This window comes from Callospermophilus lateralis, chromosome 10 (genome assembly GCF_048772815.1).
Source record: "Callospermophilus lateralis isolate mCalLat2 chromosome 10, mCalLat2.hap1, whole genome shotgun sequence".
Taxonomy (NCBI): Eukaryota; Metazoa; Chordata; class Mammalia; order Rodentia; family Sciuridae; genus Callospermophilus; species Callospermophilus lateralis.
In genome coordinates, this window is record NC_135314.1 from 57170235 (window position 1) to 57191711 (window position 21477).

The 21477-nt window shown below is 43.7% G+C and overlaps 1 protein-coding gene across 1 annotated transcript; it reads left to right on the top strand.

The window, feature by feature from the left end:
• Positions 1-638: 638 nt before the first annotated feature.
• Positions 639-20800, top strand: Hcls1 (hematopoietic cell-specific Lyn substrate 1). The gene is made up of 14 exons (XM_076867667.2): positions 639-745; positions 4092-4175; positions 4721-4794; positions 10561-10690; positions 13761-13871; positions 16121-16175; positions 16480-16590; positions 17228-17283; positions 17901-17970; positions 18538-18749; positions 19128-19232; positions 19645-19852; positions 20001-20072; positions 20253-20800. Exons 2-14 carry the CDS (start codon positions 4092-4094, stop codon positions 20387-20389), a joined length of 1425 nt encoding a protein of 474 aa, XP_076723782.2. The 5' UTR covers positions 639-745; the 3' UTR covers positions 20390-20800.
• Positions 20801-21477: the final 677 nt, after the last annotated feature.

Below are 21477 nucleotides of genomic sequence, written 5' to 3' on the forward strand. Positions count from 1 at the left end.
AAGGACAGCTGATCTGGATGGACAGTCCTACCATCAGATGATACCACCTGGTTCTTTCAGAATTCTCTCTGAAACCAAATCCTCCTGGTGAGCTCCAACTCCACACAGCTCCCCGAACAACCAGGAATCTTTCTCCCTCCATGCTTTGGCATGCCCCTCATTAGTTATTCTCTCCTATCAATGGATAAATTCTTATTTAGACATGGACTATATAGGTCTCACTTTGAAGTGCTGTGGGTAATGCAGAAGTGAATTATTTTTAAAATCTGAACTCTTCAAAATCTACATATAAATCACTTTTCCCTTTAGGGCTTTCTTGGTTACTACAGCCTACATCAAATGCTCTGAATTCTTTTACTACTGCAAATGCAGCTGCCCACCTATGCAGGACAAATGCTGATCTATGACATTCCCTGATGGGTTTTCCAGCTCAATATCTGTTTCTATGATAAGATTACAAACTTGGAATGAAAACAGCATTTTTGGTGATTGCCTCATGATCCTCAAAACCTTGCAAAAGACCAAAGAATTTAACCCTTTTAATTTAAGTGCCTAAAGCAGAAGGAACTGACTCAAACTTCAGGAAGTAGCTGTGAGGACAGGGTGACAGGAAATGACAGGAAACCTGAATACGGAACTGAAGCAGCCACTCAGTTTCTTACCCTGAAGCTATAGCATTCAGAGAGGGCGCCGGGTGTGGACGTGAGGAGCCCAGAGCTCAGATCAAACGCTTGCGCTGGTGGAGGTGGGTATTCTGAGCGAATGGTGGGAGACTTGGGGAACACAGGGCAAGAATGGAAGATGAATCTACCTGGTGCTCAGTTCTTGTTGAAGGACAAGGTTACTGTTAAACTTTGATGGCCAGAAGGCCTGGGTGCACTGGTGGTGGAGAATGAGCACCTGAGTGTGCAAAGAGAAGGGAAAGGTTTCAGCCCAGGAAGCAGATTTCAGGAGCCAATAAGACCCAGACCCAGCAGAGTGTTTCTGCTGACAATCCACAGCCACTCTAAGGGCTGCAGCTCCTAGAAACTGAGTTGGAAGGGGGAAGCACAGGTGATGGAGACAAAGACTGTACTCGAAGAGTGCATGGTTTAGTGGGTAGACGAAACCCACAGAGGAAACGTAACAGATCAGGAAGTAGTCACTAGTGCACACTAGTGCTGAGAACCGAGTGCTGATGGGGCCAAGTGCAGGGTGACTGATCAGCTGGGGCTGGTTTCTATGATTATGATCCCAGAACCCCAGAGTGTCAGAAACAAAGGGGACTTTACAGATTACCTAGGTTAAACCCTGGGCTTATTTTTCTTTGGAGGAAATCAGAAATAATCCGTTGTTTGCCAGATTATTTAAGATCCTATCTGTGAATTTCCTAGTCCAGCCCCCTGTACGTCCTCTATGGCGATTCCCTGCCATTGTCCGTGTGCTTCACTGATGCTACTGTAAGAGCCTCACAGTGAAGCTTCGACCGTGCCTGGGCTCCATGTCTCACCCTAGTCTCCCACTTCTATATAGCAACTCTTATCTTTCTGATTTCTGGGCAGTAGGGAAAGGATATTAAGTTGTCTCTGTATCAGAAACTTTATTTCAATGGAGCTGAGGGTGTGGCTCAGTTGTAGAGCACTGGCCTAGCATGAGTGAGGCACTAGGTTCAATCCTCAGTGCCATATAAAAACACATACATACATACATACATAAGTAAAAGTTTTGTGTGCATCTACAACCAAAAAGTGAAAAGATGGGTGAAGGTGGGAGGGTGATGAGAGTCAGGGTGAGGCCTCAGAGGAACAGCTGGAAAGAGGAGGAGACTATCGGTCCTCACTGCTTCCTTATTATTCATGAATATTTCAGAGACTTCTCCTTTCGGTTTTCTATGTGAGGTCCTTTTGTTGCAGAGCAGCCCAGGAACCAGCCATAGGAATTATAAGAATATAGGATGAGGGTCTTGTTTACCTGTCCCCACTCCTCATCCACAGCTGTTGCCCCAGCAGGGAAGGCCGCTGCTCTTGGTGGTGACACATCCCGCAGCTAGGATGACTCATTCTCTCATCTCCAGTCTCCCCTGTGGCAATTCTATAGCCACACTATCTAGAATTTCCCCTGAGCAGGTTTTCAAAGAGAAGGATGATGTTTCCAAGTGGACACAGAAGCTGGGGAGTCTGAAGGTGGAGGTGGAGAGACAGGAGAGCTCTAGGAGTTGTCAGTTGTAAAGGGAGCAGTGAAGAGGCGCGGGGGAGGCCACCAGTGGGAAGAGGTGTCTGAAAAGGGAAGGATGGGCAGGGAAGTTGCCAGCTAACAAGAGGGTCAAGAAACCTCAGTGGCCACCAGAGCAGATGGACGTTGTCTATTATGACCTCTTCACACCAAGATCCAGGAGCCCACAAATGCAGAGCAACTCTAGCTCTTCCTCCAGCACAGTTGGCAAGGCTCAAGGGAACACTGGGGCTGCCCCCGCAGAACAACACCTTGGAATCCTTTCAAACTAGTCTTCTCCAGAGTATCTCTTTCATGGTTATTTAGTTGATAAAAATCAAATATCTCCTAATGTTAAAGATAAAGGATTTATTACATGCTAATTTTGAATCCCTTATATTCTTTAGAAATATTATCAAACTTTTTTAAAAACTGAGTAGCAAAGATTTATTCCCAGTAGATGGTGCTTCCCCAAGCATTGTTCAATACAGGAATTCCAGCTGCTTGTCCCTTCTGACCACCACAGCTGTGCAGTGACCAGTCTCCGCACAGCTCTTGCATTGATGGTAGAAAAAAATATTCTCAAAATAATTAATTAATCAGGTTGTAGACAGTAGAAGATTTTCATTTCTCCAGGAGCTGGACTAGTTTATATTTGGGTCGTGTGAAAGGAGTCATGTAGATATCATCAGAGTGAAATGGCAGCATAATTTGATGGATGTCATAGTTTCCCTCACTGATTACCACTCTGTAAGCCCCTGCCTGGCTGACCTCTGGACACAAGTGAAGAGTCCAGCTGTTTTGACACCCAGGACATTTAATGTTACCTACACCCATGAGAATTTCTCTCCAGAGAAGGTGAGCCCAAGCCACATTAGCTTGTCTTAAATAAACCCCATCTCCTCTACCTGCACACAAGTACCTTCCTAAAACTTTCATCTGCTTTGTCTTAGCTCCTATTTTCTTCTAGGAAAAAAATGGCAGGAAACATTGGGATTTTTTTTAAATGTTTATTTTTTTTAGTTCTAGTTGGACATAATGCCTTTATTTTATTTTTATTTGGTGCTGAGGATTAAACCCAGAGCCTCATATGTGCTAGCCGAGTGCTCTACTTCTGAGCCACACAACCCCAGCTCCAACATTGGGCTTTTTAAAACTTTTTAAAAATTTGTTCTTTCTAGATATACATGACAGTAGAGTATTTTTTGATATATTATACATACATAGAATAAGTATACCTTGTTCCAACTAGGATCCCATTATTGTGGTTAATATATGATGCTGAGTTACACTGGTCATGTAAGACATAAGCTCCAGTTTTGTCTGTGTATAAGGATAGGAAAGATATGCCTAACTCATTCTATTGTCTTTTCTATTCCCATCCCCCCTCCCACCCTTTCATTCCCCTTTGTCTAGTCCAATGAACTTCTAGTCTTCCCCTCCCTTGTTGTAAGTTGGCATCCACATATTAGAGAGAACACTCTGCCTTTGATTTTTTTAAATTTTTTTTAAAAAATATGTATTTTTTAGGTGTAGATGGACACAACACAATGCCTTTATTTTTTATGTGGTACTGTGGATCAAACCCGGGTCCCACCTGTGCTAGGTGAGCACTCTACCACTGAACCACAATCCCAGCCCCTCTGCCTTTGATTTTTGGGGGACTGGTTTATTTCACTTAGCATGATAGTCTCCAGTTCCATACACTTACTGGCAAATGCCATAATTTCATTCTTCTTTATGGCTGAGTAATATTTCATTGTTTATATACACCACATTTTCTTTATCCATTCATCTGTTTAGGGCACCTAGGTTGGTAGGCTCTTTAATATTGACTTTTTGTTTTTCCTTCTCCTGATTCTTTTTTGTCCTCAATCATTCCCATTTTCTGTCACCTTCAGATGTGGAAGTCTGTAGTGGGTCATGATGTATCTGTTTCCGTGGAGACCCAGGGTGATGACTGGGACACAGACCCTGACTTTGTGGTGAGTTTGAAAGTAGTTTTTCTTGAACCATGAGGAGGGTGAGGGATGAGCATCCATGTGAGCCACTCTCCGACCTTTGAGAAGACTTAGAAAAGGACGATGTGGGACTGAGTCCTCACAGTGGGAAGGATCAGTGGAACAGCGGGTGGATGAGTGGGGCATGTTTGATAGCTGGTGTGAAGGGTGGAAGGAGACAGGTGTGAATGGGTTTCGCAGCGTGGTTGATGGGCCAAGCTAAAGTTGAGGAGCAGGTAGACCTGGTCTCCTTTGGCCTAGGATCCAGGATTTGGGCTAGAACCATGTGATACAGGTGGATTGAGATGTTGTAGGAGACTTGAAGAAGAACAGGCAAAGGAGGCAGAGTAGGAATAAAAGTTTTAGAGCTCAACAGTTTAAATTTTACATGGGGCCAGACATAGTAGGAATATCCTGACTAAAGAAGGCAGTGGATACAGGGAACTGGGAGGTCTGTGTAGCAGTGTCTGTGTGTCCCTCTTGGCATGGCACATTTCCCACCAACACTTCTGTTGAATGCTCTTTTGTAGAATGACATCTCTGAGAAGGAGCAACGATGGGGAGCCAAGACCATTGAGGGCTCTGGACGCAAAGAGCACATCAAGTAGGTGCCAAAAGGACTGGGAGAGGGAAGGGGATTTTGTGAAGAGCTCAAAGCAATCTCAGTAACTCCGGGGAATATGTGGGTGGGAGGGAAAAAAATAGTTCCTGTGTGTTTTTGTTATTGTTGTTGTTGTTGTTGTTAATTTTGTTTTTTATTTTTTGTAGTAGTGGGGATTATAACCCAGGGCTTTGCATATTTTAGGCAAGAGCTCTGCCACTGACCTACATGCCAGCCCTTTTTTAAAATTTTAATTTTGAGACAGGTTCTTGCTAAGTGTACAAAGCTGGTCTTGAACTTGTGATCCTCCTCCATCAGCCTCCTGATAGCTGGGATTATAGTCATGTACCACTGCTCCAGCTTATGTCTGTGTATATTTGGTGTTTTTTTTTTTTTTCTGTAGATTCTGTCTTTGTGTGTCTCTATATGTGTCATTGTGTATTTCATTTCTTTCCTCTTGTCCCCCTGACCTTATAATTAGTCTTTTATGTCTAAGACCCTGCTACTTCCTCCAGGGGCGTCTGTTGTAGTAACGGCCGTCCTTCAGTCAGGCATCAGGGATTCAGAGAGGAAGTATCTCTCTACCTACCTACTACCCATTAGGTATCTAGTTATCATCCATCTGTCTCTTCACATAAATATAAATGTGTACTTAGAATAGAGGGTGAATTCAGATGGGCTAAGAAGGAGTCAGTAAAATGTCAAGGTGAAGAATTCTGAATAAATGACAATATGAGCTTCCATCATTGGCCCAAATAACTTAAAATACACATTTGTACTTGTCTATCTGGCACAAGTGAGAAGCCTCGTGTTTAGTAACACAAAGAAGTGTGATAGGAAAATGTAATGATTAAAACTATTTTAGCAATGATTTTTTTTACGGATTGTGATAGCCTAATATTCACTTTTACTAGCAAGATACCAGAAGAGAGAAGGAACGTGGGGACATATCCAGAGGCTCCTGTGGGATGTATTGTGTATTAGGATTGAGAGAGCCCCTCCCTTCATGGATTATTCAGATCCATCTAACCAGGACTGATGCTTTGGGTAGGAATAGAGTGTTAAAGGCCAGTGGCAAAGTAAATATAACAAAGAGCATAACAAGAGCAACAATAGAAAGAACCAACAACTACATACAAAATGGCAAAAATTAATTTTGTAAGCTCCATTTTAATCCCCCCCAATCTAGTAGCAATGTTTTAATCTCGTTTCCCCCTAGATTTAGAAAAGTGTGAGTGGGTAGAACATTTGTCTAGCATGCACAAGGCCCAGGGTTTAATTCCCAGCACTGAAAAACAAAAAATGTCAGTGAATGACCTTGTTACTCAAGCAAAACACTACGAAAACTTGGCACTTGTTTATGTGGTTTGAGAATATTCAGTACTGTGCATGGTTGTTCAATCAGACATAAATGGTTTGAATTACAAAGCTATAATGAATGTCATTCTTAAACAAACCAGGCAATTCTGGAAGCAGGTGGAGCTTCACTGTAGACATCACTTTGTCTGACGTCCACTGAAGTCATACAATCTGGTAACCATATCTTTGTGAACGTAGCTGGATCTATACCTAGTGGAATAAATGTTAGATATATTTCCATAAAAGCTGACTCACCTCCCATTTATCCAGGCTACCAAGTTTCAAAAGCCTGATCTCTGTTGGTAACAGGCCTGGTGACTCTCTCTTATCCTCTCTGATAGTCAGAGACCTCATTTGGACCAAAAAAGACTTCTAGAGGACATTCCAGTATTCAGTGTCTAACCCTCTGGTTCTCTGTGGCTGATGTGCTCTAAGCCAACGTTCACTGTCTGATGGGAATCACTGAGGCCTTTGGAGCTGGGGGATTGGGGGGTTCAGTCCAAGAGTAACTGTGCGCTTACATGACTCAAAGCAGGAAGAGGAAGTGGCTGGTTCTCACTATCTCACCACCATCTCCCACGACATGGTGTTTCTATTTAGGTCTGTCTTCAATAATTTTAGTTTGAGAAGTGGTTTGGTAATTCAGAAAATAGCTCAAATGCCTCCTCTCTGTCCTCCATCTTTTGTATAAAGAAACTGTCCAAAGTCTGTGGCCCTTTCCACCTTCCTCTCCACTCTTGCCCACTAATCTATTTTGGTGTCTCTTCTCTTGACCACTAAGGATCCTCACTACTCCCAGACAAGAGTTTCTTAGACTATCTTTGGGAAAGAACCAGGTTTTTAGTCTGCTCTTGTTTTCAAATTTGTCACAGACTGATATTTTTGTAAAATGAAAAAAAATAACATGAAGAAAAAAGCACAATTTTTTAAATATTTTTTTTTTAGCTGTAGTTGGATAGAATACCTTTATTCCATTCATTTATTTTTATGTGATGCTGAGGATCGAACACAGGGCCCCACACCTGCTAGGCGAGTGCTCTACCGCTGAGCCACAATCCCAGCCCCGAAAAAAGCACAATTTTAATTTTTAGATTTGACAGATCTGATTGCTATGTTAAATTGCTATGAAAGTTTCTAAATACATACTCCCAATTTTTATTCTTATTTCATTGTGGAAAAGAAGTGGTTGGGCTTGTGCACTGCACCCTGAGCAGCCCGACATCAGATGCAGCTCCCAGTGCTTCCTGAGACCTGTCTGGCCATCAGGTCCCATCCTCACTGCCTCGGGAGCACTGTCCACTTTGTCACGCCCTTATATTTTATTCCAAGTGGCAATGTAGAATGATGCGGTACCAAGAGTACTAAACAAGCAGCCTGAAGATCTAGGGACTGGTCCCTGCTCTGCTAAAAGGGACTCAGGGCATTGAAGAGAATTATGTCACCACTCTGTCTCTATTTCCCCTTGTGACTGGGAATAATAGACCATCCCTGTTTACCTCACAGGAATGCTATGAAGAGCCACAGCTATGGCCTAAGAATCATGGCAACACTTATTAACTGTTAGGTGTCATGCAAAATGCGTTTCCCAAACAACACTATATAATAGATCATGCTGTTATCCTGATTTCACAGAAAAGTAAATAGAGAGGTTTAGATGTTTACTAATTTGTCCAAGGATTTACAAATAATAATTTGAATTCAGCTCAGTCTGACTCTGAGGGCGGAATTTTGTTGTTGTTGTTGTTATTCTAGGGAATGAACCAGAGGCACTTTATCACTGAAATATATCTCAGGCCTTATTTATTTATTTATTTATTTATTGTGGAGACAGTGTCTTGCTAGGTTGCTTAGGGCCTCACTAAATTGCTGAGGTTGGCCTTGAATTTGTAATCCTCCTGCCTCAGCCTCCTGAGTCTCTGGGATTACTGGTGTGTGCCACTGTACCCCGCTTTCTTCTTAAATTTATGCTAAAATATTTCGTATTATTTCATGTGGCTATAATTATATTTATTTTTAGCTTTGAATTTCCAATGGCTAGTATATAGAAATAACTTGATTTTTTTTGAGAGAGAGAGAGAAAGAGAGAATTTCAATTTTTTTTTTTTTTTTTTTTTTTTTTTTGGTTTTCGGCGGACACAACATCTTTGTATGTGGTGCTGAGGATCTAACCCGGGCCGCACGCATGCCAGGCGAGTGCACTACCACTTGAGCCACATCCCCAGCCCAAGAAATAACCTGATTTTGACATAGTTACCTTGTATCCTGTGATCTGGCCGAAGTCATTTAATAGTTCTAGTAGATTTTTGTTTATGGATATTCCTACATACATGATCACAGAATATATAGTACACATAGTATACATACAGAACCACTCACCTTTGTGCTTTTAATTTTGTTTAAAAAAACAAAGCTCTGTCCTTTCTCTTAGTTCATCTTTGAAGTCCTGGATTTTGCTTGGTTCCCATGATCTTCATTGCTTTATCAATGTAACATAGTTGACATTTTTAAATAGATATCTGAGAGTGTGTCAAAAGTTTCTTAGGTGTACTTGGCATATTGAGTTATTGAATTATAATTTTTCCTCTCTACTCTTGCACCTGACCCAGTATTTCCATACATTAATCATCTTTGTGTCCTCAGAACCTAACAGCACCTCACACTCAAAAATTGTTTAATTAATAATCATTGAATAAAGGAATGCTATATCAAGACCTATTCAGAATGGATTCAGCTATATCCTAAATAGGTTAATAAAAAGTTGTTATTTTCCTCTGGTCACATTTTCATTCAAACGATATGATCTATTGATTGGCATAATCTCCTGGCTAGCTTCTGTCATCTATTAATTGGGTGTTTCTGAATATCATTTTTCTAATCCCTTTTATAAAACTTGTTTCAACATAATGTGGTTATGATCTGATTTAATAATCACTAAGCTCATTAAAACGTAGTGGATATTTCTTAATTGAAAGCAATGTTTGGCCCCATTTTCTTCATTCTTCATCTGAGTCTCTCAGTTGGGAAGCACAGGAGGGTGATTTACTTGTTCTTGGACCCCACAGCCTTTCTGACACAGTAGGTTCTAAAGCATTGGTGTTGTTGAACTAGTAACATGGGACCTCTGCCGTCACCACTGCCAGAGGGTTTAAAGGAGGCATGGGAACAGAGGGTTCTTCCAGCACTTAGATTAATTTCATCTGGTTTATAGCCAGCTTTCTAAAATTAGCTGTGGCTAAAGCTGAAAAGGCTTTTTTAAAAGACGTTCAGTAGATTATCCCACAAGGCCACCAGATGGATCTATTCTTCCATGAAAGAAGACCATTTCCATTCTGCCTATAACCAATGTGTCTACTTGTCCTGAGCTTGTGAAGGACCAGGGACATCACTCTCAATACCTCAAACCTTCATTGCTTGCTGCAGAAGGTCAAATTTCTTACCTAGAGTTCTCTTGCCCAAATGTTTCTAAAAATCCCCAGGGGTTCCTGTATGTGCCCCAAGTATATATTAGTCCTTGTTGTCACTTAAGGGTGCTGGTGCTGATCTATGGCTTCATATGCTCAGGCCAAACCCATTGGCCAAGGTGACTGTCCACCCTCTGAAGTGTTGCAGCCACCTTCATGATAAAGATGGAAGTGAGTGTTCAGTGAGAGAGAGGATGGCTCCCTGGGTGTCATTTGCTCTTAGGGATGGGGCAAATCCCTGGGTGTCCCAAATCTATCATTTGAACCCTAAACTGTTATAACAGTTAAGGATAAGTGGATATTATTTTTGTTGTTGTTGTTTAGTATTAGTTCTCTCAGGAATTATCTGGCATGGGGAGAAGAGGGTCAGAAGATGTTGATTCTTGACAAAAATATTCACACAATACTAATGTATAAATAAATTTCCCCAATGCTGCACTTTTATAAGCATCATTTTTAATGATTTCCAGTATGCTATTGAAGCTTACCGTTTCAATTTTCTAAACTATTTTTAGTTATTGGCCAAGTAGTTTCTTGCTGTTTTGCTGTTGTGCACAATGTTTCAATGAATATTTTTATGCTTCTTGAGATGGATCACTTAATTGATAGAAAGCAGGTTCAATCAGAGAGGAAGATGACATTCATTACAATATAGGTACCATCATCCTCTAAGGCTCAAGAACATGAAAAAATGGTACTAAAGATCAGAAGCTTATTTTAATAAGCAAAATAACCGACTATAGGAAATACTATTAGCTTCTGAGAGTTTAAATCAGGGTATTGTGCACAGGTCAGACTGATCTCTTACTGCCAGACCCATCACTAGCATATTTTGAGGACTTGGGTCATTGCTACAAATAAACAGACCTCAGGACTTCCACTTTTCTGGGAGGATGGGTTCACTGACCTCCCTATGCTGGGTGAATCTCGATCATGTGGTTCCTTCCAGCATTCACCAGCTGAGGAGCAAAGTGTCAGAGGAGCATGATGTTCTCAAGAAGAAAGAGATGGAATCAGGGCCCAAAGCGTCCCATGGCTATGGCGGTCGGTTTGGAGTGGAAAGAGACCGAATGGACAAGGTGAGTTGCAAGAGAGACATTTGTTTTTTAAAAAAAATAGACTAATTTGTTGGTTTCGTGGTTTAAAATGTATTCAAAAGTACAGTACCCACTTAGGCTTTAAAAAATAGAATGTCTGCATGTAATTTTTATCAATTTTTTTCTGATCTTAATACCTAAGATATAGATGGTGGAAAATAGAGGCCAAATATTAGAATGGCATCCAAAGGCACACTGTCACTCCTGCACCAACAAGAGAGGGTGTGCCGGGTTTCTGTTCGCAACTAAAACACTCAGGGTTCATTCCAGTTAAACTGGGCTAACTGGGCTGCAGAAAATAACCACACAAGAAACATGAATACCTTTTTCTTTGGGGTCGTGTGATGGGTCCTCTGACCTTAAGGGTCGGCAAGAAGAGAGAGAGGGAGAGAGCATGCGCTGACCCCTTTTATTGAGGGAAGCTATTCGAATGAGGCCAGGGGTCAGGTTTCAGGGGGCTGAGTCTATCTTCATGATGTCCACTGTCAGCAGGTTGACTGACACCTGGGTAGGCCACACCCAAGGACACAGTAAGAGAAGGGGACACACACAAGGCACTTCCATGGAAGATTCTATCCTAAAAGGGCGAGGGGTTATATTACAAAGGAACAAGTGAGCATAGCTCACCCATGGGGCTGTAGGAAGACACAGCCTGGGCACGAAGACAGTCACTCGAACCCTAGAAGAGCGGGACAGGATAGGAAAGGCAGCAGAATACAACAGACACTAGTATGGCAATAGGTAAATCAGTGGATGTGTAACCGATGTGATTCTGCAATCTGTATACAGGGTAAAAATGGGAGTTCATAACCCACTTGAATCAAAGTGTGAAATATGATATATCAAGAACTATGTAATGTTTTGAACAACCAACAATAAAAATTTTAAAATAAATAAAAAATAAAGTTGTGTCCAACTACCCTAAAAAAAAAAACTTAGACAAAATAATACAAATAAAACTAGATACAAATCTTAGAATCTTCACAAAAAAAATAATTTAAAATGGATCATAGACTTAAATGTAAAATGCAAAACTATAAAACCTGTCAAAAAGAGCATAGGAAGAAATCTAGTGGGCCCTGGATTTGGTGATGACTTTTCAGATACACCAACCCCAAAGGCGTGTTCCATGAAAGGAAAAACATTTATTCAAATTTAAAACTTCTGCTCTGTAAAAGACTGTCAAAAGCATGAGAAGACAAGCAAGAGATAGAAAGAAGGTACTGGCAGAAAATATATCTGCTAAAGAACTATTACCCCAAACAAACAAAACACTAACACTCAACAATGTAAATGTGAACCACATGCTTTTAAAAATAATCAGAAGACCTGAGCAGACACATTGCTAAAAAGATATATAAGTGGCAAATGTGCATATGTAATGACATCATATGTCATTAGAAAAAAATGAACTAAAATAACAGTGAGCCTCATCTATTAAAATGGCAAAAGTCCAAATGCTGACATCACCATGTTTGCAAGAATGTGAGGCAAACCGAACTCTCAGTTGCTGCTAGTGGGAAAGCAAAATGGTACAGTCACCTTGGAAAACTTACAAAACTAAACACGCTCTTGACGTATAACCCAGCAACGGTGCCCATTGGTATTAACCCAAATGGTGTTCTGTGATGTTCTTCAACAGGTGAGTGGATAAATAAACAAGGGTACATGCAGAAAATGGAATATTATTCAGGGTTAAACATAATTAAACTATCACACCCATAAAAATTCATGGAGGAATTTTTTTTTTTTTTTTAATACCTGGGGTTGAAACCCAGGATGTTTAGCCACTAAGCCACATCCCCAACCTTTTTTTTTTTCTTTTGAGACAGGGTCTTGCCAAGTTGCTTAGGGCCTCACTAATTCTCTGGCTGGCTTTGAACTTGCGATCCTCCTGCCTCAGTCTCCAAAGCTGCTGGGATTATAGGTGTGCATCACCGCACCCAGCTCATGGAAGAAATTTAAATGCATATTACTAAGTAAAAGAAGCCAGTGTGAAAAGGTTCCATATGACATTCTAGAAAAACATAAAACTATGGAGACAGTAAAAAGATCAGAGGATGCAGGGGTTAGGGGGACAAGGAGATGAATAGGTGGAGCACAGAATTTTGTGGAGCCATGAGACTATTCTGTGTGATACTATAATGGTGAACACATGTCATTATACATTTGTCAAAATCCACAGACCATATAATGTAAAATATAAATCCTAATGTCAACTACAGACTTTGGATGATGATGATGTACCAGGGTAGGCTCAATGATTTTAACCAGGGTACCCCTCTGTTGGTAGACATGGAGGAAGACAGAGGGCACGTGGGAACTCTGTATTTTACATTAAAATTTGCTGTGAACCTAGAATTTCTTTAAAAAATAAAATCTGTCAAATAAAAAAGTCATGCTGCCACTGTCAAAAAAAAAAAAAAAAAAAAGAAGAGCGGGACAGTCTAGCAGCATGGGTGCCTGACGCCACATCACCCAGCAGGGGAGTTAACTCAATCACGTGGGAGGTTGGTCTCCCACAAGGGTGCACAAGAGGAGAAGGGAAAAATAGGTCTTAGAATCATTTATTTATTTTAAATGTCTATATATTATGTCTTTGTTCAACTTCTTTTATTATTTTCTTTACTGTGTATTTAGTGATCTTTTTGTACATATATTACACATTAAATGTTGGAGAAAAGTTAAGAATTTACTTCATTATTGTTTTGATGTACAAGGCCCTTGTTTTAGCTCTTTTTTTGTTTGTTTGTTTGTTTCTGGTTTGAACACTGCTCCTCCTACCCAGCTCTGTCCTCTGGCTCCCAGCCCAGCCTCCGGGAGTCTTCTAGGTGATGGCTCCCTGGTGGTACAGGGAAGAATCAGGGATGTGCAAGGCCAGGAAAGGCCCCCTGCCCTCATCCCATACTCCTCAGCACCACTCTCAGAGGCTGCAGAACTGATCCAGCGTGGACTTTCTGGTGTTCTGACATGCAATGGATATTGCATCCCTATATCTATGGTTTCAAGGTCATTTTGACCATTTCATCCTTCCATTCTTGATTGTTCTCAGAGTGCCGTGGGCCATGAGTACGTTGCTGAGGTGGAGAAGCACTCTTCGCAGACTGATGCTGCCAAAGGCTTTGGGGGCAAATTCGGAGTTGAGAGGGACAGGGCAGACAAGGTAAGCAGTGACTTGTTCCCTGCACTGTTCTCCTTAAACCATGGGGGACCTGCTGATACTTGCCCATGAATGTAGGCCACACTATTGGAGGCAGTAGATGCTATTTGGGTGTGGCGCCATCACAGGTGTAGTCCCCATGAACTCCCTAAGCAAGTTCCTTGGTGCACTGTTGGAGGCCACATATTTAGCCCCAAGATATCCATTTAAATGCATCAGGGGCTGGGTATAGCTCAGTGGTACAGCACTTGCCCAGCCTTTGTGAGGCCTGGTTTTTCATTCCTATTACTGCAAAAAATAAATAAATGAGGCAAAGACTCCAGCTCTCTGAATAAGAATTCATCAAGCCTTTGTTTTTGTTTCTTTCTTTTATGTTTGTTTGGTTGGTTTTTTGGTACTGGGGATTAAACCCAGGGGCGCTTTACCACTGAGCTACATCCTCAGTCCTTTTTATTTATTTATTTATTGGTACCAGGGATTGAACTCAGGGGCATTCAACCACTGAGCCACATCCCCAGTCCTATTTTTCTATTTTATTTAGAGACATGGTCTCACTGAGTTGTTCAGCGCCTAACCGTTGCTGAGGCTGGCTTTGAACTTGTGATTCTCCTGTCTCAGCCTCCTGAGCTGCTGGGATTATAGGCAAGCCCCACAGTGCCCAGCAAGTCATTGGTTTTTATTATATCTGTACACATGAAGAGAAATTTTCCCAAGCTCTTCTTTTGGCCTAATATCAAAACCTTCTAAAAATGCATGCCTTTCAGGAAAACAGAGATGTTAACTTAAATATTATTACCATGACAACAAATAATCTAGAAAAACAATTATTTAGGATTGAAATGATTTTCAGAGGTGAAGGGTACTTTTCACAGGATTTAGCTTCAATCTCTGAAGTCTGGGTATTTACAGAGACTCCTTTGTATCAAACAGTAGTTTAAAAGAAAAAAAAAATATATATATATATACACATACCAGTATAGTACAATTACAGGATGACAAGGTGGACAGGAGAGGAAATTTGCTAATTCATTGAAGCTCTCTGTTCCATGCCTTATTAAATGAGATTCTTTGAACTTATATTTCATGGTGCAGGCTGGTGTCTCTTCCCTACAGCTGCACAGAGAGAGGACATCTTCAAGCTAACTCAGTTGTGTTGTTCTAATTTCCAGCATTTGTTAATTATGTGAGACTGAATTCATAAAACTAAGTGCTAGAATATTGACTGTCTACATGGTGGAGAGAGGCAGGGGAAAGCCAAAACACATCTTGGAAAGTTCAAAACCTGCTCTAAAGAAAAGGGAAATGCAGAAGGTGATTTTTGAAGGCATAAATGGCATAGCTTGTAATGTTCTATAAACAGGATGGAATTTCCTGTTCCATTTGGCTCCCCTCCTGTGTGTCTTTGCCTAATCTCTTATTGTTACATGTCTGCTTTACAAGCCACAAGGGAAATCAGCTGAACAATGTGCGTGTCATGTAAATAAAGAAAGGACACTTTACTAATTAGTTCGTGAGATGCAAAACCTAAACTTGCTTACAGACTCCCAGTTACTGTGCAATGGGGATGCAGCCCCCAGGTGATGTTAGGTCCCCTGGCCAGTTCATCCAGTTCTGGGGTCAGCCAACATCCAGATTCTCCCGGTTTCTCCCACCCCACCAAAATTTGCATCTTTGTGTTTCACTGCTGAGTTATGAAAGAAGAGAGGCAGGTATAACCAACCAAGAACAGGATAAATATCTCTTTCATGTGCATACTGGTTTACAAGGTACTTTTATACATATTATCTGATTTTAGTTTTGCGAGGATTTCTCAGGAAGAAATACACTAAATTTAGAGAGTGACTCAATGCAGACTCATGTATATACCTTGTTCCATTTTTTGTCATATTATTCTAAATGAAGAGGGAGCCTTTCTTGCATTTTATAGTGGAGCTGGGTAAAGCAGGTGTTCCACTCTTCATGTTATATTAGAGACCAGTGCACAGTCCTATTAAGGAGCATGTCTAAAGCTAACCAACTGTGAATAAGGGAAGCTGGGTTGGATCTTGAGCTGCCTGTGTGCAGAGCCCGTGCTCCCTGCTCGGTAGCACACTGCCAGGCACCAGCCTGTCGGGATTCTGTTTCTAGGTTAAAGCCCCATCACAGCCCTGAGCCCCCATAATCTACCTTTGGGGGCTGAACCTAGAGTAAGGGAAAGCCAGGGAGAGGAAAACTGACAGTTTGGACTCTAACAGTTCTCTATTTCTCTGCAGTCAGCAGTGGGCTTTGATTACAAAGGAGAAGTGGAGAAACACACATCTCAGAAAGGTAAGGACCTGCACTCCCACCTCGCCTACCTGCCCTGCTGGCTCCTCCACGGACTTCACCTCCCAACAGCTGCTGCCAGTGTCCCTGCTCCAGGACTCCCCGGCCCATTACCTTATCCACTCTTTAATTCTACTGTGTGCTTGTTCTCTCTGTCCCCTTCACTGCTTTCTATGAGACTGATGAAGTTTTCTTTCATTCTTTTTTCTTGTCATAGTCTGAAAGTAAACTATTCAATTCCTTTATTCTAGAGTTATCCTTGAATTTTAAGTCTCTAAGATTTAACAGACTGCCCTTTCAACCCTAGACTACTCTCGAGGCTTTGGTGGCCGTTATGGGGTGGAGACGGATAAACGGGACAAAGCAGCTCTGGGATATGACTACAAGGGAGAGACGGAGAAACACGAGTCCCAGAGAGGTGAGTTGGGGCTGAGAAGAGAGAGGTCACAGAGAAGGACAGAGATCTCCTTCCATTCTGTCTGGAAGTGGATCCAGGGGCCCCGGATATGGAGGGGCTGATGTGTAGAGGAGGCAGGTGGGGTGGGGTGGAGAGTAAGTGGGTGGAGGAGGGGAGACATGCAGGGGTAGAGAAGACAACACAGGATTAGGAGCAGAGCTGAGGAGGAGGCCAAAGAGAAGGAGTCACTGGGGAAGGGATGGAGACAGGCTGGGCGATGGCCACACAGTGGCTTGGCTATGTGTCTCACATCCCCTTCAGCCTTACAGTCTACCTCTTCCCTGGATCCATGCAGGGGCAGCTGGAGAGCTCTCCTTGTTTTTTTTCCTTTTTTGTTTGTTTCCCATTATTTTGAAACTTCTTTAATTTTTTTGTTTCCCTGTTTCCATTTCTCTCTTCTCCATTCTCTCTGAACTCCCCCCGCCCCATCCTTTCCCCTCTTTTCCCCCCCATGCCTCTCTCTATCCTCCGAGTCTCACATTTCCTCTTGTGTCTCTGTGTTCCTGTCTTCTGGTCCTTCTTCCCACTGCTCCATTTACCCACCTATCTCCAGCATTTTAATCTCCTATAGTGACTCTCAGAACTTCCTGTCCCACAGATTACGCCAAGGGCTTTGGTGGTCAGTATGGAATCCAGAAGGACCGAGTGGATAAGGTAACGTGCCAGAACACCAGTGTCCTGAGAAGGGTCCCCTCGTGTAGGGAAGCAGAGAGAAGAGTGCGAAGCAAAGTGGGGAGAAGGATGGGACAGTGATGCTGGTGCTCTGAGCCTGTCCTGCTGGGATCCTGCCCTCCCCAATGACTGCCTTCAGTATCTGATGGACATGAGGTCACAACCTGATGAGCTTTAAGCGAGGACAGTGGAGTTCAGCAAGGAGAGACAGAGAGGAGAAAGGAACCCTAGGGAAAGGTAGTGTTAGTTGTGCAAATTCGTGGATTGCTTGGCATTGCTTAACCCACTCCTTTTTGTCTCTTCCTGGTCCACGTCACTGTTGTTCCATGCACTAGCTCCTTCTGCATTGGCCAGGGACCCTGCCGCATTCTAGGCTCAAGACATGCAATCCAAAGTGCACTAAGCTTTCAAAGGGAGCCACCAAACCTACCTGTTTAGAACTCTCTCTGCCACAAAATAATAATAGGACCTTGTACTAGTGTTAAGACCCACATGGTTAAGGGTTACTTCCTACAGTGGGCCCAATCCCCAGTACTGCCTTCTGAGTCACTGCCATCCTGTCCCTCCGCACCTGCACATACTGTTCTCCCAATTTACAGAGTGCTGTTGGCTTCAATGAAATGGAGGCCCCAACCACAGCTTATAAGAAGACGACACCCATAGAAGCCGGTGAGTCTCAGTTTCCTCTATGATCTTCAACTTTCCCTTTCTCCTCCGCAGTCTATCTCCTGCATGCCTTTAACTGCAGAGGTTATCTGAGGGAGGCTTGATGCCTAGCCTCATATTCCCAGATCTGTCTCCTAGAAAAACCAGGTCAAGTGATAGAGTGGCATTAGGGAGGAAACTGGGGGCAGAGAACACAGGGGGGAGGGAGGGAGATGTACTTGGGAAGGGTATGCAGGGGTAGGAGCTTGGGATGGGCAGAAGATGCTGGTGGCTAGAGGGCGTACATGTTTGAGGAGAGTGGGCTACTGAGGAAACCAAGGCTTATAATTTAGAAAGGACAAGACTCTGAGGTCACACCGAATGGCTAGATGGAAATCTGGGCTTTGAGTCCAAACCATCCTCCTGTACCGCTCTGTTCCTCCATCACCGCCTCTTTCTCTCTCCTTCCATGAGTCCCCTCTCCATCTTCTCTTCTGGATATCTAAAACTGATTCCTCTTCTTCCTTCAAACGCCACCCTTTCTTCCACTCCCTGTCCATGTCAACCCTAACTCTTCTTGCCTGTATACAGCTTCTAGTGGTGCCCGTGGGCTGAAGGCAAAATTTGAGTCCATGGCTGAGGAGAAGAGGAAGCAGGAAGAAGAGGAGAAGGCACAGCAGGTGGCCAGGCAGCAACAGGAGCGAAAGGCTGTGGTGAAGATGAGACAAGAGGTTCAGCAGCCAGTCGTTCCCGCAGAAGAGCCAGCAGCGCCAGCCCCATTGCCCAAGAAAATCTCCTCAGAGGTGAGCCTGGCCCTCCAGGATCCTCGCCTGGAATCTCTTTCCCAGGCAGAATCTGAGGGGTCCAAATGATGGCAAGAAAATAAGGCCTGGGTCTTCCCTGTGTAGGCAGAGTCCTGTTCCTGTCCTCAGGAAGATTCAGTCATCTGTGTAGTTGATACTCGTATGTCAGAAACATCAGAAAACAAACAAGCGAACACTAAGATGTAGGTAGTACAATGAAGGGCAGGCCACCAGCCACTGCGGCCAGTCGTCCAAGAGGAAGGAGCCAGTTCAGGCTGGGGCCCATCTTGAGCGATGAGTTCTAGTTGGATTGGCAGAAAGCAGGAGGGGTGTGCCTGGTGATTGTGAGTGAAGGTGGTGGGTGCTCGTTCTCCATAGGCCTGGCCTCCAGCACAGAGTCATCCAGCACCAGAGCCCGAGCCTGTGAGAACTAGCAGAGAACACCCAGTGCCTTCCCTGCCCATGAGGCAGAGTCCCCCGGAGGTAAGCAGGGCCCCGAGGACTCTCTGCCCCAGGGAGGTGGGTTGCATAGGGTGGCCAAACACCCTGCTTCACCTGGGACTGTTCTGGTCTGAGCGGTGAAAAATCCTGCATTCTGGAAAATTCCCAATCCTGGACAAACTAGGACAGCTGCTTATCTTAGCTGTGCTATCCCAACGATGTGCTTTTGCTTCAGAGTTTCCCTGGGCTTCCAAAGGCTCTGACTTGCCTTCCACTTTCCTGCCTTTATTCCTTTTACATTCCCCTCCTGTCGTTTCTTGGTAGGTGTTCTGAGTGAGTGGGTATAAAAGGAGGTTGCAGGATGAAGATGACAGACTCTGGTGGTGCAGGTGGGGTCTCCACTGACTCCTCCTGGTGAGTGCAAGTCACCCTGCTCCACATTGTCTTTTCTCAGGACCATGAGGAGCCCCCAGCTCTGCCTCCTAGAACTCCAGAAGGCTTCCAGGTGGTGGAAGAGCCAATATATGAAGCAGAGCCTGAGCCTGAGAATGACTATGAGGATGTTGGGGAGATGGACAAGCAGGAGCAGGATAATGATCCAGAGGGGGACTATGAGGATGTGCTGGAGCCTGAGGATCCCTGTGTTCCCTCCACCCTGGCTGGTGAGTCGGGTATGGTTAGGGGGAGAAGCAACTCCTCGGTTTTGTCAGGTGTGGGAGAAGAGGAGGATGCGTTTCCCCACTGCCCAGGAGGATCTGTCTCTGCCTTCTCCTTGTTGGTGAGACCATGTGTATATTTCTCATCATGCAGGACCATCAGGCAGCCCAGCTGGGGCTGGGGCTAAGGGGATCTCAGCTGTTGCCCTGTATGACTACCAAGGAGGTAGGTTGGGAGTGGCCTGAGACCTCTGATACACAGGAAGGGGATGGATTCTGGGGGTCAGGGAAAGGCCCAGTCTTGCCACCAAGACAAAGGCCAGGCCTCTTTCCTGGGAGTAGGTTCAGGGAGAGATGGCAGGATTCCTGTTTGACCATCCTAATATCCCCTCCATTTCCTCCCCAGAGGGAAGTGATGAGCTTTCCTTTGATCCGGATGACATCATTACTGACATTGAGATGGTCGATGAGGGCTGGTGGCGGGGACGTTGCCATGGCCACTTTGGACTCTTCCCTGCAAATTATGTCAAGCTCCTCCAGTGACTGACCCTCACTCTCTACTACAGCTGTGACTCCCCATGTCCAAAGTGGCTCTGCCTCCATCCCATCCCCATTCCTACTGCAAGTGCCTAACAGGAAGTCTTGGGTTACCTGAGGTTCTGGACAGACTTCCCTCTCCCCGTTCCGTTAGGGCTTCAGGCCGAAACAGCATGAGGAAGGAGGTCTCCTTCCCCTGGGTGTCCTCTATGTCCTGGAATAGCTCAAGGATGTTTACATGGTGGTCCTGCCTTCTTCCCCAGTAATGCCCACTATAATGACACCCCCAACTCTGCTCTATTCCCTTGTAAGCACTGGGCTTCCTGGTTTGCTTACATGAGAAGGTGGGTCTATTCTACATGGTTGTGTTTTTGCCCACTTTTCTTTCCTTCGGAGATATTTCTGAGATTTTTTTCTGTTCAGTTCTAAAGTTGGAAATAAAATGGGTCTACTGTGCACCTCTGTGCTGAGGAAAATAGAACTTCTTGTGCAGTCCTGGCTCTCATGGCTCTAAATTTCCTACCCCCTTCCAGGCACATCCAGAAGACCCACTCTTAACACTACCTAGTCCTAGCACCCTAGATTCAAGGGTGAGGTATTTTCCTATTCCCTTACACCCAGTCCAAAACAGGTGATCTTGAGAATGGTGGTAAGGTGGGATGACAGGGGGCCAGGTGGTATCCACATTAAGGCAGTTCAACTTCTACCAGCTTTAGCAGTTGTGCCAGGCCAGCCACCTGCCTGGGAGTAATGACATACTCTTTCCATGTGGTGATTGTAGAGGAAGAAGCCCAATCTAGAGGATAGAAAGCAGGAGAAAGGAAAGGAAAACAAATTGTAGTGAGGTTGAAGAGGATTTAGATCCAGAGACAGTGGCCTCCTTGTAGCAGGCTGAATGGAGGAAGTACATGAAACTTCTGAATGGCCAGAGTCGAGGCAGATAGGAAAGAGGGTAAGGACATGTGGATGGCCATTGTGGACAAAAAGTGAATCACCAAGCAAACCATGGGATGAGAGAAATTCAGAGGTCAGGGCAAGATGGGTTTTTCTCAGCCCCAGACTACTGTGCTCAGCCTCAGCAAAGGTCAGAGACA

Bases quoted from the DNA above. Each gene is read 5' to 3' on its own strand.
- Hcls1 (XM_076867667.2), top strand. From the start codon at position 4,092: ATGTGGAAGTCTGTAGTGGGTCATGATGTATCTGTTTCCGTGGAGACC. The intron at 13,872-16,120 runs GTAAGCAGTGAC...ATTTCTCTGCAG, and splicing joins AGAGGGACAGGGCAGACAAG to TCAGCAGTGGGCTTTGATTA. The intron at 20,073-20,252 runs GTAGGTTGGGAG...TTTCCTCCCCAG, and splicing joins CCTGTATGACTACCAAGGAG to AGGGAAGTGATGAGCTTTCC.